This window comes from Lichenostomus cassidix, chromosome 4 (genome assembly GCF_008360975.1).
Source record: "Lichenostomus cassidix isolate B80296 chromosome 4, HeHo_3.0, whole genome shotgun sequence".
Lineage (NCBI taxonomy): Eukaryota > Metazoa > Chordata > Aves > Passeriformes > Meliphagidae > Lichenostomus > Lichenostomus cassidix.
Window position 1 is genome coordinate 30401872 of NC_139484.1, and position 19618 is coordinate 30421489.

General features: G+C 35.3%; 1 protein-coding gene across 5 annotated transcripts in view; it reads left to right on the forward strand.

Annotated features, from left to right (window-relative positions):
• GRIA2 (glutamate ionotropic receptor AMPA type subunit 2) overlaps positions 1-19618 on the forward strand; it is an 87702-nt gene that overhangs the window by 62618 nt on the left and 5466 nt on the right. For all 5 annotated transcript variants that reach the window (XR_014851692.1, XM_085058581.1, XM_085058580.1 and 2 more), the window contains exons 7-12: positions 2755-2922; positions 3199-3303; positions 3994-4104; positions 5212-5418; positions 5923-6293; positions 10236-10434. Coding sequence is in view for 4 of the 5 variants with exons in the window: in XM_085058581.1 (XP_084914707.1) it covers positions 2755-2922; positions 3199-3303; positions 3994-4104; positions 5212-5418; positions 5923-6293; positions 10236-10434 (1161 nt within the window). In the remaining variant the exon portion in view is untranslated. The remainder of the gene's footprint in view (positions 1-2754; positions 2923-3198; positions 3304-3993; positions 4105-5211; positions 5419-5922; positions 6294-10235; positions 10435-19618) is intronic.

The window sequence follows — 19618 nt, forward strand, 5'->3', positions numbered from 1 at the left end:
TTACTGATTGTACAAAATAGAATCCTACACCTTTTAACTAAAGATTTCTGCTATCTTCTGAGTTACTGGAAAACAGCTGAAGTTACAAAAGGCAGCATCTTGCCAGCTTTTCTTGGACAGCACATGAGTAATAACCTCTGCTTAGTCTGGTATGACTTTGTTTTGTCTTTACTTTTTCAGATTCATCTTTGGAAATGCAGCTTACAGATTTTACTAAGGTCTATAGAACATTTAAGTTGAAGCTAGAATGTTAAGTTAGAAATTTAAGTTGAAGAAAATTACATGGACCTTGTGTTTTGTCTGCTTGGCAGTTAAGGCACCTGCTTAGAGAAAATTGTTTTCATATGACATTAATGCAATCCATGTTTCATAGCGAATGGAATAAAATCTTTAGGCAGTTTATATTATCAGGTTGTTATCGTATTTACAAAATTGTGAGATGCAGGAATTCTTTTCCTTATTCTTTGCCATGCTTTAATTAATGCAAATGATTCTGAAGGAACTCTATTTCATTTTGTGGTGAAGTTGCTGATCTTATTTTATAAAGTTGAAAGGAACTGAAATGAAGTTGGGAGATTTACGCTGCCATAAAAGCAGTAAAATGTAAGACCCCATCCCAATTCCACAGAATAATGACCAGATAGTGCTCCCATTTATTTTAATAGTGCAAATGAGAATGTGGGTGAATCTCTAGCAAAATAAAGTGAATCAAGACAGGGCTAATGCATCCTTTGACTTATGACCATTTTATTTATTATGCAGACACACACACACCCCCCTCATCATGAGCAGGTTATTGGTCTGTCATTTCTTGTTTATGCTAATGAGTTCACTTTGGTTTAGTTTGTCAACTTTACATCTATTTATGAAGCTGTAGATAGTTTTAATGAGCCCCATGAAGGTTATTAGGAACTGAAAATGTATGCACAATAAAGCAGTAGGAAATGATTCATGGGCTGCTTGCTTTCATGGTGTCTCCAACAAAGCTTGTAAGATATTTTGAGATCCTTAGATTAAAGCTGTCTTAACCTAAATTATGACATGGAGATTTTATATATGTGATGACATGTATGCACATACAGGTAGTGATTGATAGGCAAAGCTCTACATAAACATCGTGTATGACTGAGCTGTGAATATTCTGGCCAGTAATTATATACTATAAAAATATAATTTTTGAGATAATTAAATATATCTCAATGACCCAATGAATCATAGAATAACTGAATTAGATACATAACTTCTCAATTTCTAGCTCTTATTTTCTGTGCTACCCAAATTATGTTTCGATGGTTAATGACAGTGCTGTGTCCAAATTTTTTAGTGTGGCACAATGTGTTTCTGTACTGCAAAGAGCTATGTTTAAAGAAGTATTGCTAGTCAGAATCCTTTCTCTGTACCTTCTCATCTCCAAATTCACAAATGCCCCTTAATCACTGCTACTTCAGTAGGAGGAAGTAGTAGTGGTTCCAGCCAGTCTTTCACTTCATTCTTCTGCTGTTCTGATCCTTTTAAAGGTTTCTGTTCAAGTCACTGAGAAAACTTTGTTGAGAAGATTCATACTGATCACTGAGCTTACCGATCTTTAAAAAAGAGTTCTGCTTTCCTTTTCTTTTCTAAGGTCTGATGGTTGCAGACAAAAATTAATCTCAATTCAGGAGCTTGCTTTGGTTACCATTACAAGAGCCTTCTGCATGACTTGAGCTAACTAATTAAAATTCTCATTAAAGTCTGAGCCATTGAAGCAAAGAGCCAATACATCATATCTCTCCACTTTACAATTTATATATTTTCAGCATCTAACAGCCTTCAGAGGGATCATTCCATTCATTCATATGCCTCTAAGTAGTTATATTCTGGCCCATATTTCCAAAAATGGCCCCTATATTTGGCATAATTGTGGTGTTCTGGACTCAAAAAGCCCATCCAACAAAGTCCTCAGCGTATGTGCACATGTGGTTTCAGTTCAGTTAGTTAGTTGAGGTGTAAAATTTTCCAGTTACTGCAGATAACTGCTTTTGCCCATTTAGCCCAGGTTTCTGATGTGTGATCACAGGATTCCCCTCCGATGTCTCAGAAGTTGTAAAACTCCTTATATTATGTCAGATTAGGAACATGGGGCTCTTCCTCTGTATTACTCTTTGAGTGGCACCACTTTTTCCAGGCATCTCAGCCCCAAAACTGTTTTGCATGGTGTTGACAGCGTATCACATACATGAAAATAGCTACCCCTGAGATTTTATATTTAATGGGGAAAAGTTAAGCACATGTATATACAAATAAATGCTCTTTGGGTTTGTGAGTATTTGTGTTTGTTTGTCCTCCCACATATATTGGAGGAGATTAGTCTACAGATCTGTGAATAAATGCTTTTCCATGAAGAGTGTAATCCGAGGAACAATTTCTTATTTTTACAGGCTACCTGAGGTTAAACACTGAATTTTATTTTTTTCCTTTCACCTACATGGACTTCCAGCCATATCTGCACACAGAATTGTTACACAGCTGTAGTGAGAAAAAATGTAATTCATTAGTTCGGATATACTGGCACTGCCCCTAACCATTCAGATGAACACTTGATTAATTTTCATTGATGCCCCTCAAAGGATAATGAAAGAAAAACTGGATTGATTTCAATTGTATCTTACTATCCTTTCTATTTTTAATATCTGTGTTTAATGGATAACCAAGTGAATTGGAAGGTGTAGTGAAGCTGAAGCTGGTTTTTAATTAAATATTTTCACTTCTTTTCAGTATACCTCTGCTCTGACCTATGATGCTGTTCAAGTGATGACAGAAGCTTTCCGTAATTTGCGTAAACAGAGGATTGAGATTTCCAGAAGAGGAAATGCTGGAGATTGTCTTGCAAATCCAGCTGTACCCTGGGGTCATGGTGTAGAAATAGAAAGGGCATTGAAACAGGTAGCTTCCCTGGAGTGGGTGCTGGGATGAGTGCATGGGTGAAGTTCTCTGTAAATGCTTGAAAACATCTTGTAGTCTCCTAACCTGTCTGGATCTTGCTGGGAGTAATGTGGAAGTGAAGTCCTCAGAAACCTGGCTGAGATAATATATTGCATATGAAAAGGACTCTAAAATGAACGTTTTGAAATATTAGTAATCATTTGTGGAAATAAAACCACATTTTCTGAAAAGAAACAAACTTAATTCTTCTGCCACTTTCATCTTCATTCATTATAGGTTCAGGTGGAAGGGCTAACAGGAAATATAAAATTTGATCAGAATGGAAAGAGAATCAATTTTACAATAAACGTGATGGAACTCAAAAGTACTGGTCCTCGGAAGGTAATTTGAATTGTCTTTTGGTGTCTTTAAAGGTTTTACCTTTCTAAGCAATCGATTAAGGTAGGTACTGGAACATTAGACTAATTAAAGCATGAGTTGTGATAATATTCATTCATAGGTGTATTCTACAGTGGTCTTGCAGAACGAAGTAATCATATGTATTACTTCTTTCTAACAAATCTAAATTATTATTTCTGGTAAGTACTACATAAGAATGCTTTCCTGTCAGTTTTGGGGATTAAACTTTTTGCTTTCTGATCTGAATTGCTAAATGTAAGCCAGCTTTTGGAGAAATAGGCTTCTGAATGACAAAAGCTGGATACAGATTTTCAGTGTTATTTTTATAAATATGTTTATCTTTCTGCTCTAATTTTGAATCTTGCAGGAAAAAACAGTTTATCATGTCTTCCTAATCTGGAATATTTCAATTTTACGATGTGTGATGTTGATACTAAAACCTGTTAATACGTGAATAAAAAATGGTATACCTGTTTTAGACTGATGATTAGTTCAATCATTTTACTGTTTGTTGTAGTCTTTCACTACATGAATAGAAATGCTTAAGTGGTAAATCCATAGCTGAAATAGTTCTCTGTGAGCTCATATCAAGGGCATAGTAATAATATGCTTTGCCTTTTCTAGCTAAGTTCATATTCACTAGTGTCTGTGCATCCTATACGCTCTCTTTAGATTGGATATTGGAGTGAAGTGGACAAAATGGTTGTGAATCCTCTTGACGGTCCTCTTGGAAATGAATCTTCAGGACTAGAGAATAAGACTATTATTGTCACCACTATTTTGGTAATTAACCTCCTACTTTGTCAGAAGACAGTCTGTCCTACAATGATTTGTTTCTCGACATTATGTTAGTTTAAGTATACTGTCTTTTTATTATTTGAGATTGTGAGCTGTTACTTATTGTGATACATAATTAAATCTAGGCATTAAGGAAATGCATGTGATTCAGTATGCAGTTTTGACCTGTAGAGGATGAATGGTCTTTGATTGAACATCCTAGAAAGTTATGGATTTTAAACCTGAAAATGGAAATTAAATACCTGCTTTCAAAGGAAAAGAACTTTCTGAGAGGCAGAACCATAGTATTAATTTTAGAGAATAGCTTTTGACAAACGGCAAAGAGACTGGTTCTTATGTTTCAGGATTGTAGCTGCTATGGATTGATAAAGTGTAAAATAAAACATTAAAAATTGTATTCTGGTTGTTTAGAGAATTAAATTGTATATTATCATAGAAGAGTATTTTTCTGTAAATTACACGACTTGATTTAACAGTTTGGACAAGTCATAGTTTAGCATAGAAATTTTTCTGAATGCAAGAACAGTTCTGTAACAACTGAGAAAATACGACTTATGACTCATCACCAATTTTGCTGAGGATATAACTTTAGTGTATAGTTATAGATATCTTACCTATTGTTTGTATAGCAATTTAATAAAAATATAGCCTTGAGAGCCTCAAGTGTTTTCCCAGGGAAAGATGTGATTGTGAAATAGAAAATAATTTTCTTGTATAAGACCACAACAAAAGCAACTAAATGCCTTTGCCTTCTTCCATCCAAACTGTATGAGAGAAAGAAACTGATTTTGGAATTTACTCTTTCTTCTCTGAATGCGTAACTCCTGTTAACATTCATGGTCATTATTAACATACTTCTGGGAATCACTATGCCTGTAAGTATTGTTATTTGTGTATGACTGTGGAGAATGCAGCTTTTAAATATGTTAAAGACATATCACATTAATAATTAACTAACGTATACATAGCATGTATGATTTAGATGGTATCTACTCCCTTTTTTCACATGTAAAAGGGAACATAATCTGTGAAGTATACAACTTCAAAAAAAGCTGGTGCACCTGTCTCTAAAGGCAAGTTCTTTCTGTGCAGGAGTCCCCATATGTCATGATGAAGAAAAATCATGAAATGCTTGAAGGAAATGATCGATATGAGGGCTATTGTGTGGACTTAGCTACAGAAATTGCTAAGCACTGTGGATTCAAATACAAGCTCACAATTGTTGGGGATGGCAAGTATGGGGCGAGGGATGCAGACACGAAAATCTGGAATGGGATGGTTGGAGAACTTGTTTATGGGGTAAGAACATTTTCTATAATAAAGCCATTAAAGATGACTGATGGATGGAGTGGGATTTGGTTTCATTTTCTCTGGAAAGTATAGGGAAGTTATCTAATCAATTGGATAGGAATTAGTAACTTCTAGTGCCCTGAAATATTTTGAAAGTGAAATATTATATTACATTTTAAATGCAAATAAAGCTGGGGGGACGTGAATGCATAATTCATCCTTCTGACCAGGTGAAAAGCAAAATACTTTGCTAAATTTTTAAATGCCATATGCTCTTAAAAGGGCATATATAAAAACAAAACCTTGGAATACACCAACCATATGGCTATATGTATTTCAGTATGAGTTCAACTAAAAATTTCTGAAATTCTCCACAGGATGTTCTCAGTGAGGCGAATGTTGCTGGTGTCTCTGCTGTCCTATTTTCTATTTGTGAAATGCCATAGAAACTAAAGCACTTTTTGCTCTGTTCATTGCATTAGCTGTTATTTGCTTTTTTTTCTTCCTTTACAGAAAGCCGATATTGCAATTGCTCCATTAACTATAACATTGGTGAGAGAAGAGGTGATTGACTTCTCAAAGCCCTTTATGAGCCTGGGGATATCAATAATGATCAAGAAGCCTCAGAAGTCCAAGCCAGGAGTGTTTTCATTTCTTGATCCGTTAGCATATGAAATTTGGATGTGCATTGTTTTTGCCTACATTGGGGTCAGTGTAGTTTTATTCCTGGTCAGCAGATTTAGCCCATACGAGTGGCACACTGAGGAATTTGAAGATGGAAGAGAAACGCAAACTAATGAATCAACTAATGAATTTGGGATATTTAATAGTCTCTGGTTTTCCCTGGGTGCCTTTATGCAGCAAGGATGCGATATTTCGCCAAGGTTGGTTACTCACTCATTTCAACTTTGTGCATTTTTGGTCTCAGCCATCTCAGCCAGAAGAGGTTCATGGTGCATATATTTTCATTCTTGGAGAGAAATTAATTGCAATGTTTTTTCCCTCCCTAAAGTCACAGAAGTCCTTGAAACAAAAGCACTTGTCTGTGACATAGGGTCAGGATGTAGTTGATCGATATTCTTAATGTCGATCATAAATTTGCCAAGTGAAGTTATATACACCATGAAGAGACTGTAAAATGCATAAGGTTATCATCATTCCATGCCTTCTTGGAGGGGTACCGTGTTTTTGCTGCATATTCCCATTTTACAGTTGACAGTGCCTATGGTTCACAACAACTGTAATGGGAAAAAAGGATAACATACAAGTCACGAACTACACAGGCAGCACTTTGCCTCTAAAACTCACTGCATATCATGACATGGTTATTAACACACTTTCATTCCCCAAGAGAGCCTTGAATTAAAGTAAAAGTCCTATGATGGCTCTAATTTCATGTGGTAGTTGCAAAACACTGCTGTTTTTCCATGGCCTAGTTTTAGAAAAGTCACAAAGGAAATAGCGAAAATGAATCTGAAGGTCCAGTTTATAAGTGCTCAATTCCTTGTGGATTTTCATGTACTTTATTAGGGACAGCAGTAAAGCACTTAATTCCTTTGCAGTTCATTACATGTTCTATTTCACTTGTGCACAAGTGGTCCTAGCCTTGATTCAGCGAAGTGGTAAGTAGGTAGGTAAATAGCTGCTTGCTGCTTGAAGGAAGTACAGTAACAATTTAAACAGGGCAGCCAGGTTTAAGGAAATCAAACCAGAAGACTTAGTTAAAACTGCTTAGTATAATTACATTTCTTGTAAACATCCTGAAGTAAGACAGAGAACAGGTCAATTTCTAGTCAGTCTAATGGTTGGTGGTAAAAATAAATCATACCAAGGGAGCATTTCTTAGATATAAGTCGTGCATCCCAAAAGGCAACAGCAGGTTTTCAAGTTGTTCTACTGCAGAAATAACAGCATTTATTGTGTGAGATCTTAAGCAATTCTGTGTAAAGGCTGCCGTATCACAGTGGGAGATGCCAGCTTCTATGGTGAAAGGTGCAGTGCATTTGGCACGTAACAGAGTAAGAACTGGATACAAGAGACATGACAGTGAAGAGGGCAAATTGTTGCAGATCATGAGAAATTGTGTTAATTTCAGTCCTGTGGGGTTTTTGTATTGATTACACACTTTACTGGTGGAATTGTCTGCTAAGACACCTATTAGTACAAAATTATTTTTATTGAAACAAGGCTATAGTAGAATTATGATCTTTTTCTTGTTATCTTTATTGTTTTACTGGCTATGAAAGTACAGTGGTTGTTTTGCATGGTTTGATAGCTTTTGAAATTTAGTGTAAGAGTAATGATAGCAAATGGTCATCATAAAAGGTGCATGAAACTCAATTTTGGATATTCAATACTTAGTTTCAGTGAAGCATTTAACTTTATTTCATTGCAAACATAATTTTGAGGAAGGTGGCTGGCTTGTATATCATCTGTTTATTAGAAAAATAGAAAAGGCTGAAAAACACTTGTTATTTCTGGTTTTTCACCAAAACATTTCACTACGGAATTTGAGCTGCCTGCTGATGAATCAGTAAATATAAAAAGGACTGTCTCCAGGCATTAACAATATACCTTTCTGAAGTTAAATTTTGCACTGCTGCAATAGTTTCTCTAATAAAAATGAAAACAACTCTAAGTCTTTTAGAGTAGACAAGTTACTACTGACTGAAATGGAAGGTGGTGCTGAGTAAGACTGGACCACCAGGAAATGGTCTGTAATAGCAATCCCTATGTTGCCTTGTGGGTAGTAGAGGAACAAAAAAGGTAGAATAATATATTATGCGAGAATGATAACTTAGAGCAAAGTTTTCCTCATCTTTATTGAAATGTGACTGTGCTCTCAGTTCTGCCAGATCATACCTTTCTAAGTACATAATATGGTGCACAAATTTATGTAGTTGTGCACAGAAATTTTTATTTCAGTACCTAAAGGTCTGGTAGATTAGGTTCTTCTAAAGTGTGGTTTCATGCTAGCACATTTTAGAAACATTTCAAAATGTACATTAAAAAAGAAACTATTTATTTAACTGTGGCAGTGTCTGGGGAAATTTTGTATACAAATGACACCCCAAGTAATTTTACTTGTAGAATTCGTGTGGGAGCATAATTTCTGGATTAGTATTGAGCTTATTCTTTTTTCACAAAATTACTGGCAACTTTGCTCACAGATCATGGACTTTTGAAAATTATTGTCATTTATAGAGAGTGGCACCAAATACAATATAAAGTGCCATAAAGTTGGCACTTATTAAATACACACTGACAGATTTTGCCTTGCAAATATGTAATATAATATATGCAATATATCTTAAATTGAAAATTTTACTTGTAGAATTATTTTATATTCTAATTACCTCCATTTCAAAATAACTATATGATTTTTTCAAAGGTGGCAGAATGCATGTTTGCAGAGTACATCTCACTTTAGGATGAGCTTGAAATAATTTCTTTTCTATACTCCTTTTAATTAGATGTTTTGGACCTTATCTGACTTGATTTTCATGTCGTAGAGTGAGTTAGTGAGTCTGTTGTGACATGGAGTAAATCTTTTATTGTCAGAATTACAGCAGAGATTTTATACAAAGCAATTAGAAAAAATAATTTGTCCAGAATTGGTTGCACTTAATTTTGTTCCTAGCTTACTAAATCAACTTTGCATAAATATAGTTTTTAAATCTACATATATCTATATGTAGTTATATCTATATATATGTTCTGTGTCAGAATTAGTTTGTACTCTCATTCACAGTACAGTAGGCTGGGTGAATGACTCCTAATTTTTTTATTTAATAAATAGAGGAGAGACTCCAAGACATACCTAAGGTACTACAATGCCCTAGTACTAGACTTTCAGCTACATGCAAGCTTTTACCAAATAATTAAGCACATCTCCAGAGATTATGTACTGCTTCCTATAATGTATTGTTTGGGAAAAAAAATAGTAATTAATTTCAAAGTTTAAAGGATCATGAAAAAAAAATCCAAGTTCAAAAATAATGTAATATCAATATTTCTCTTATATTAATTTTCTATTACTGAAAATTACTGAGTTGAGTTGTGTCCTTTATGCTGTTTTGTATATTTTCTTGAATTCTCTTTTCTTCTTTCTTCTTGAGCAGGAGAAGCAAAACACAGATCCATAAGAGCCCACCTGCTGCAGTTATAAACATCAGATTTTTATTTTTTTTAATATACTTTCGCCATCATTTTTCTGTATTATCACTGATTGTTTCATGTCCAGTCCTCAGCTTGTTAAATGCTTGTATCTCAAAAGTTGTGTGCACTTTTTAGTCTATAGATATTCCCTGGGCAAGCTTTTTTTACAAATAATGCTATTTGTTTCTCAGTACAGATTGTGCACAGCAGCATAAGCCATTGTTTTGTGAAATCAGTCTTTCTCTGAATGTCTTAGGAAAACAATCAAGGCACTTGATTTTAAAGTGCATATTGGTTTATCTGAAAGCACTGTTTCGCTGATTTTGTTTGATCCTCATCATAATGTCACACAAAATCACTTCAGACGGAACAAAAAGTTTGTGTTAAATATAGCACATTATGATGGGAGCAGTTTCCTTCAAGGGTTGTCAAAACTTTGAAGAGCTGGATCACTAAGTTCTCCCAAAAGTAAACTCTGCAGTCCTGATTTCAGCAAAGTCCAGTGGAGAATGCCTTGATTTCCCATCTGATGCGTATGCAGAGCTGGACTCTGAGATAGCCTGAAATGCTTCCCTAAAGTATAATGCATCATTTGCGTAAAACTGATAACGTGTTCCTTTTTAGGACTCCCATTTCACTTTACAAATCCATTTCATACTTGTTACTAGATCCCTGTCGGGGCGCATTGTTGGAGGTGTGTGGTGGTTCTTTACCCTCATCATAATCTCATCCTACACGGCTAACTTAGCTGCCTTCCTGACGGTTGAGAGGATGGTGTCTCCCATTGAAAGTGCAGAGGATCTTTCCAAGCAAACAGAAATTGCTTATGGGACATTAGATTCTGGCTCCACTAAAGAGTTTTTTAGGGTAAGAATCTCTACTTTTTAGATGTTTCTTTTTAGATTGTTTTAAGTAGGTCTTCACTCATGTAAATGTGTTTTCCCTTGGCTTTATTAGAAGCTTGCTATGAAAGTGTGATTTGCACAGCTCAACTCACAAGTATAAGTGTTTCTGTTTATTTGTAATTGTTACATTTTAGTTTTTATATACAAATATAAGGGTGTTAATATAATTTGCAAAGCAAAATTACCAAAAAAAATACTCCACTCTACAGTGAAAAACAAGGTATGTTTGAAGAAAGCAGTTGATGTCATTTATTTGTTTAATAGCTCTGCTATATTTTAGGTACTCACACAGTGAATAAGAACATGGAAAGGTGAACATTCATGGTTTAATAAGTATTCTACATGATTTTTCAAGCTTGCAGACGGGGAATGGGATATAATAGAATGGGATATAATAGAATGGGATATAATAGAATGGGCTGCTGTAGAAAATACATGCCTGCTTTTGAAAACAGTTCTCACTTGTATTTGTGTTACATTAGTGCCTTGGAAGCCTGTTAGTCCTCACCTTCTGCCTCTGGGTATTGCAGTTTTAAAAATACATGAAACTTCCAGTGTGTGAGTCTCAGGCTGCCCTTGAGACATCAGCTATCCTGGTGAAATCCAACCAGCAAATGAGTGAGAGACTTAAGGCTGCTGACAAAAAAAAATCCAATGGCCTCGCCTTGTCTGTGTGCTCTGTCTCTTGCTGTACAAAGGAAGCACATATGAAGTGCTAAAATAGAAAACAACTTCTGTTTTCATGTTTTTAGTGCATGATGTTACATTTAATAAAATGTATTTTAAAATAAATAATTCATTTACATTTCAAACATACACTGACATTAAATGAAACAGGTTATCACAGATATTTTTATTATACTCTATAATTAGATCAGTAACTCCTGGATTATGGTTTTCACTGGATCCTGTAATGCATACTTAACTGGTAATGGACTAAATAGGAATGATTTTTGTCTCAACTGTGGAAATTTTCTGAAGATAGGTTCAGTAGTAATACCTGCTGCTGATTGCATTCCTGTTGCCTAAACCAAAAGTAATATCGGTGTAGAAGCTAGTAAAAATGAGATTGGGTTTGTGCTAAGAGCATTTAGAAGCATACAGGCATACGTCTGGTTTTGTGAACATGAACCTTTTAGAACATGGCTGTCCTGGGGATTGAATGTGAATTAACAGTAGGTCACTTCTTTTGAATAGTTTCTCTTTGGAGATTTTTAAGTGTTTCTTAAAAGAAAATAGTTTGTATGTGCATGCATTAGTATGTACTTGTACTCCTAGCACATATGTACATATTTCCACTCTTACACAACTAGTGTTCCTGGCAATCACTTGAGTATTAAAAACTTACCTTTGTAAAAATTAGGTAGAGGCTTTGTGAGGGCATATTCTTTATCTGTGTTGAAGTTATCTTTGGCATTGCACAAACAAAACACTAATGATCTCTGGAAATTTCTACTCAGCAATTTCTATCACAAGTTGGTACATTATGTGCCAAACAACTTCTTAGTCTGGTGCCTCTATCTACTATATGTTAAAAGCCACTTAAACTTGTCTGGCTACTTTCCAAGAAATAAACTGTCAGAATTTCTTTTTAGGACGCCTGAAACTCAGTTTTCAAGAATGATGCTCTCTCTGCTGAAGGGAATGTGAAAGCAATCTCTAGAACTAAGGAGACTAAATTTTCACCCCGAGTATATCTGTATTCTGACTGGATTGGAGTGGGTGTGTGATTTTTATATGACATGAAATTAGCACTCAGATTCTTTGAGTAGGTGAAAACAACTTGAGTATATTTCTAGAAGCAAGCTAAAATGGTCTGGCTTCTGCTCTTTTCACTCTCAGAAATTAAAAAAAACATACTAGGTTTTTCAGTTAGCCTGTTTTCTCTTAAGAAGTAGTGTTATTTACAAGTTTGTTTTCTATTGATGGAATGCATACTGAATCTTTACTAGTAGAGCCCTAATTCCTGAGGCAGCACAAAATAAAGGATAGTTGTGTACTGGGGATGATAACAGTACACCGCAGTATCTTTGCTACTAAAACATGTTTTGTGATTATACTTTACACAATTGAAAATGAGATGTTTCACAGTATTTTTCAAAAAGGAATTCTCAGCCTAGATTGTGAAAGTTAGCTGAAAAATCCTGATCTGAATAGCTGAATACATATGCTTGCAATGTTAATTGAAAGAGGTGGGGTCAAGCCTTTTTCCAGCTCCTATGACTGCTCATCTCATATCCTACAGACAGCAGGCATACAAGCTAGGCCATATCACTTGACTTGGGGATAACATCCTTGGCATTCATGATGAAAGAATGTATTACCTTTGCAGTTTACCTTAACTTAGGTAGGCACTCCCTAGCTTTAATGGTAGCATGGACCAGGAGGAGATATTATTGCCAACCGAGTGTAGAGCATCAGTTGGCACTACATCAAGAAACATAACTGAGAAAAAGGAATGAAAAAGCTTTGTACTCTAATGTTTCTACTGCTGCTTTAAGATGAGAAGCAGGAGCTTGGTACATCCTACATAGGAAATACCAGTGCAAAAATAATGGATTTTAAAGTATTTTTAAAAAGAAGAAAAGTGGCAGATAAAAAGTGATGGCACTGCTTTGCTGAGTAGTACACATCAGCAAGATACTATTACTTGTTAGTAATAATCTTATAAATCATTTTATAGATATAAGTCTATAGAGACATAATTTTTTTACTTTAATGACAGATCTGTCAGGTCTCTGCAAATAACAGAATGTGTAGTAGTTTTCCTCAGGAGATCTCAAAGTCAGTCCTAGCAGAACCACAAGCACAATCCAAGTCTAAAGAGCTCTGTTCCACTGAGTTGGGATGTTTACCACTTCTGATATTTGCTAATGCCTCTGCTTTATATAGTCCTTGTAGAGTCCTTAGTGGAACTGGAAGCCTAAACAAAGATATATATTGCATTGCTGTTTCATTTTCTCTTGGGTTATGGGCAAAACAACAAAGTATGTGTGGCCGTGGTTTCCTCAAAGTGCATTATTTTTCTCAAATCAGTAGTGGATTATAGTGGTGACAATGCAAGTAAGTCTGCAGGCACAGCTGGGAAGATTCTGGAGTCATTTCAGATCTTGTGCAGGTGCATCATCTCTCTAACTGTTGGTAAATGGTGGGAAGTGAAATGTTGTCACTCCACTACATCCTAGTGATGCTGTCCAGAGTCACACACAGTCTTTGCCTTCAGTGATTTCTCAGTTAGTATGTGCATTAGCCAGGACACATAGTTGAATTTTGAAGGGGAGAAAAATCACTTACCCAAGAAGACAGTGTACTGCTCACCTGCCACTGCAGAAGCTGATTTTGAAGCATTATCTATATGTATTAACTCCTGAAGTTGCCTCACTTACTTTCATGGGCTACGGCACTGGAAGAAAGAATCAAAGTAAGTATGCAAGCATTCATTGGAACATTTCCATGCTTTTCACCTGCTTGAAGGCATATTGAAAATTAATATCAAAATGATACAACAAGAGCAAAAGCTAATTATTTTTACAATTCAGTCATGTTTTTGCTGTATGTCTAGCTCTGTTCACTAGATATGTACAAACCAGATAGACAAGCAAATTCAATCATCCTAACTTTTTTCCATTTCAGAAGATGAATTGTAACAAGTCCTACATATCAGGTAATGAGGCATCTCAGAAAGAAAATTATAGGCAGAGCAATAATTAGACTAATTTACTTTCTCTCTGCATTAGTTTTTATTTGAAATCTCTTTATATGTATCTATTTGTCACACAACCAACAGTGTGACATGGACAGAGCAATCTGGTTTGTTGTAACTGTTTTGACAGCCTTTAAGAATACATCCTCTGCCAAAATAAAAGCAAGCAGTTTGTATCACTCTTCTGTGATATGGGGGGTTCAAGTGATTGATTTTCACTTGTGTCTTGTTCTTTGAGGTCCTTAAATCTGGACAACACAGAAGAATTAATTTATGCCCTTTTGAAAGTTATTTTGAAAGAAAAAATGTAGTAATCAGTATTTCCTTTCTTTCCTCAAAGCATCTATTTTTGTTATTTTTCAGGTTTTTTTTTTCCTCTTTCCACATTACACTTGCTATGGTTAGAAGCATCTTTTATTATCCAGCCTATATGTATTTATAACTAGTTTATCCTCAATTGTTACAGTACATTAATAATTATTATGTGGATTTTTTTCTTCTCAGTGTTTATTTTCCTGATACATTAATCCTGAATGAGCAGAAGTGTACTTCGTTTGCCATCCAGGATCTTAGCTTGTTTTGTACAAAGGCATTAATATTTCTTTATCTTTTCTGGAAATAATTTTCTCCCAATTCTATCACTCTGTTTTCTAGTAACCATTTTTGATCATAGTGACAGATCTGTCTTTCTTTTGTTTCTATCAGCTGATGACTCCAATTTTATTGCAGATTTTCTCATTGGTCCCAAATTGCTGGATCATGCTTTTGAACTTGAAAGTTTCATTTCCATCATTCTAGTGATCAGAATTTTCCACTTCTTAAATATAATAAACGAATAATTTTCCATTGTCTGTGTTTTGACATCCCAATTTTTTTTCCTACTAATCCTAGTCATTTCTGTCTTGCAATGCTTTCACTTTGAAATGTCATCTGAAGATATGCCTGCTGTGTAGTGCTTACACCAAAAGAGCAGTAGTTGGAATGCTTTTTCATTCCTCAGTCCAGGCAGTATGTTTATGGTTCTAGACTTCAGAAACAATGTTTGCAGTTCTCCGCAGATCTATGACTGCTTAAAAAACTACTTTTGTGTTTTGGGATTTAGTTTATTCTCTTCCCCCCAGTATGGGTACAATAAGTTCTTTTTATTTCACATCCATCTTGATAATCTCCTTTCCTGTAGCCTCATTCCTGTTACTTAAAATAGTTTGGGTTGGAAGGGACCTTAGAGATCATCTTGTTCCAATCCCCCTGCCATGGGCAAGGACACCTTTCACCAGACCAGGTTGCTCAGAGCCCCATCCATCTTGGCCTTGAACACCTCCAGGGATGGGACATCTACAATGTCAAGTGTTCCAGTCTTCCTTTACATTAATCTCATCAAAAACAAGGCTAAAGTATATATTTAGATTATGGTCCTTTGTGTAGATTATTGTCTCCATTTCTTCACACCATGGAGCAGATACATTTTCCTTTCTGGTATTCTTTTTTTTCACTTGTGAGGTTTGAAAACCTGCTGTTATTTGCTGGATTTTTTTCAGTTCACAATACAGCACGTACTGTTTCATCTTTGTTACCAGGTTTCATCTAAGGAAATTGAGATCCTAGCTACAAATCTCCAGTTGTATTACAGTGATGTTGCAAAGCTGTAGTAGTAGATGCCACAATATGACTGTAATACAGTTGTCACTATCAGTAGGTTTATTACAGTAAAGTTACTTTGAGGAGTGGGCAGCAGACTTTCCCTGTCATCAGCATTTCAGAATTGTAGAAATTAATTTTTGTGACATTTTTCTGAGAAATTTAAAGAAATGACACTGAAATGATCTGCTTTGATTTTATGAATATGCTGAATGATGGGGAGGAATTATGATTCTGGGAAATTGAAATTGGTAAGTCTCAGAGGAGTCATTTCAGCAGATATTTTAATGGCAGTTAAATGATTTGGGATCATACTTTCGGAAGACCAACCTTGGTCACTTAACTCTTTAGATCACGTGGAGAATATGTTGATTATATAAGGTCATTTTCTGGCACATTTTTGCTGAGAATTGTTTTAAGTACACTTTTGAGGAATTAATTCATGAAGTAGAATGTTTTAGATTTTTTATTAGTAAGACCAAATATATTAAAGATATTTTTGGTAGCTCAGTTAAATAATGGAAACTCAAAAGCCATAAAACTGCATCTTAAGAAGATGTAATTTATTTTTACCATTACTGAATAAATATATCAATATATTACAAAATTTAGAACTTCCATTTATTTGAATTTTCATTCACCTTAGGTATTCATTCAGTATAAACAGGGGTGTTTTAAAGTACTTAATCTTTAGCTAATTAAAGAGGCTGAAAAAAAGGTAGTCCTTTTCTGTGTTTTTTGGATCTATTAATATTTGATTTAGTGACTAAACTTAGCAAGCTTTGGGGTTTGTTGCACTTTTTAGCTACTGGTGACAATACCACTTCCTGTCCTTTTGTTCAGTGTGGAAGGTCAACAGGATGGTTTCACAAATCGTGTTTGAGAATTGGAGATCTGCTCCCACAGTACAATATTATCATCTAGTAGAATGTTAGTAGTTTGAGGAGCTTTTTCTGTCAATGGCATACTAATTGCAGCACCCCAATTTTAAGAATAGTAGGTCTTTGAATGTCAAAACAGAAAAGTTATCTGATGACCCACAAAATAAAGTTAATTAAGTTGATAAAGCTTTGCATAAATTAATTTTGTAATTCGTTTCTTAATGAAGGTAGTATTCTACATTTGAATTGGATATATACTCTGTAGTAATAATCATAATAATAAATCTTAGGTATAATAAAAATTAGCACAACATATATATTGAATATTTGTTAGTATTTATTAATTTATATTAATTACATCCTTATAATTTTAAAAGTTTATGTAATGAATTTTATATTTTTGTTGATACTATTATTATTTTCATAGTCAAAATGCCCAGTGGTGACATGATACTTAAAAAAAAGCATCACTTCCTGGGACATTTTTGTATCATTGTATTGGTGTAGAAGACTTAAATAATGGGACAAATAATGTTCATTGTGAGTACTAGGGTCTTGTACTGTCATGTTGATGTTGATTGTAATACCAAAGTTATAATTAGCTTTTAACATTTCATGCATACACTGGAGTGTCACCTTGCAATAGCAATCAGCCACAGTAATTAGGAGCAATGCAGATCATTTCCACACTCTTGCATTCTTGTAGTCATTACGGCAGTCTAGAACAGCTCTGTTATTTGTAGTGCACGGTAGCAAGTTGTGATTTTCATGGAGCACTGCTGCCCTGTCAGGTTTTTGATGCCACTGGAAAAAGAGTATATCGAAAGAGCTGTGGAAGCCAAACTTGCACATGGAGCATCCTGCATTCACAAGAATTCTGTTTCCTCAGGGTGCAGTCCCCTGCTGATAATGCATGGTTTTTTCACATGCACTTTAAGGAGATGAAGGCCCCATACTAGCTACCGGGAAGGAAATTAACTGTACCCCAGCTAATACCAGCACAGCATAGAAAAAAGTAAGGTAAACTCAAGCACTGGCCAAATTTAAGTAACAATGCAATGTGCATTTAGTTCTTTTAGTTTGTTTTACAGTGTGATTTAGGATGTGTACACATGGTTTTTTTAACTGTCCAATAAAGTGACCTTCAGGAGTGAGTGTGTGTGTGTGTGTGTGTGTACACAGAATGCTAGATGGCCTCTTAACACTGCCATTTTCTACATCTTTAGCTCTACCTTACAAATAAAAGACAAATTCTGAAAATAGTGAAGGAAATGAAATGGCACAGTTCTGAAAACAAAATATATTACTAAATATATTGTGTAGCAATGTAAACAAAAATCTAGAAGTCACCCATATTCCATACAGAGTGGCTCACTACTCTTATTTTTAGGAATCTAGGCAAGGTCAAGGACTAGGTAGGGATCCAGACTCTGAAATGTATGAACTCCAACATGAAGTTTTTTTAGTGTTCATGGCTGCAGAGGACTGCACAGTCATGGCAAATCCTGAGTGTTAGTTTCTGGTGACTTTCTCACAAATTTTCATTTTCGTGGTTGATGGGTCAGGTATTCCTACCTTTGTCCAAAGGACCCTGTGAGCCATCTAGTGGGAGGTTTCTTCTTAACACTTGACCAACTGGGAAACCTGTTCCTTGCAACCTTTTCCTGTTCAGCTGCCCAGCTGATAGTACACAGTGATGGTTTACTTTGTGAACTGGCTCTTCAAAAATGGTGCAATATGTAATATTTCTGGATTCTCCTAGTTTTTAGGATCGTACATTTTGGGATCTTTTGGATGGAAAAAAAAAGTGTGTGCAATATGGTAGTTGTTCCAAGAACCTGAGAAACTCACTGTGCTTTCAGCACAGTCATTTTTCTGTCATTCTGATTATGCTGAGTATATCCAAGTCTTCTGGTATAAATGGGTATACTGACTGTATACATGAACAGGGTAGAATATGCAACAACTGGTCTGCAAGAGAACTTTCAAAAAGCCAAATGTGCCAATGTATATGTAGATTCTGGTAATATTTGGAAAATTTAGATGCTAGAAAAATTTTAGTGGTTCTTGATACTGCCAGAACCTTTCATACTAATAGACATACAGAGATCATGGAGAAATCTGAGCCTTAGAATCTTCCTAGCCTACATTTCTGGACATGAAAACCACGGTAAGTCTGGGAAAATGCTCATGCTCTATCACAAGAACAGTGAAGCCTTGGGAGATTACTGAGGACATTACTGATGCTTTTATACTTGATTAGTTCATTTTTAAAATGGTGTCATTGTACAGGTTAGAGTAGAATTGAAGTTTTGAAGTGTATGTTATAAGATGTTTTTAGTTGAGAAGTGCATCTAATGTGTTTTATCCTAGTACAGATTTGGTATATTAGCATATAAAATAGCAATATCTATTTTATGTGTCATGTGTCCCATTGTACCTGATGTTTCTTTGATAGTACTGCTTTCTTTCTGGTGGCATCTGGGTGGCAAACTGTTTTCCTCTTTTTCTTCCAGGTTAAAAAATGACAATCAGTTGGTAGTTAAAACTGCCAATTATAGTTATAACTACCAATTGGTTAAAGCAAAACAGGCATACTTAAGGTGAAAATCTTTCTGAAGGAAAACCCTGACCTATTGAGTTGAGTTGGACAGGCACGTGGAGTATTAAAACAACCTTGAACCAGGTGTCTCACTGTTAATGTTCCCTTTGGCTTTCGCAGCAATTTTAGTTTCCTCTGTGGAGCAATCTGAAGTTTTCTAGTGCCATTGACACATTTCAGTTCACCTCTTGTTTGCATAATGCACAGCTGCAGAGCTGCAAAAAAGATCATCTTGTTTGAGTGGGAACTCCTGAATAACATTTTGCTGAAGTTTGAATACAGACCTTATCTGTTAATCTGGCACACCTGTTATAAAGTGGAA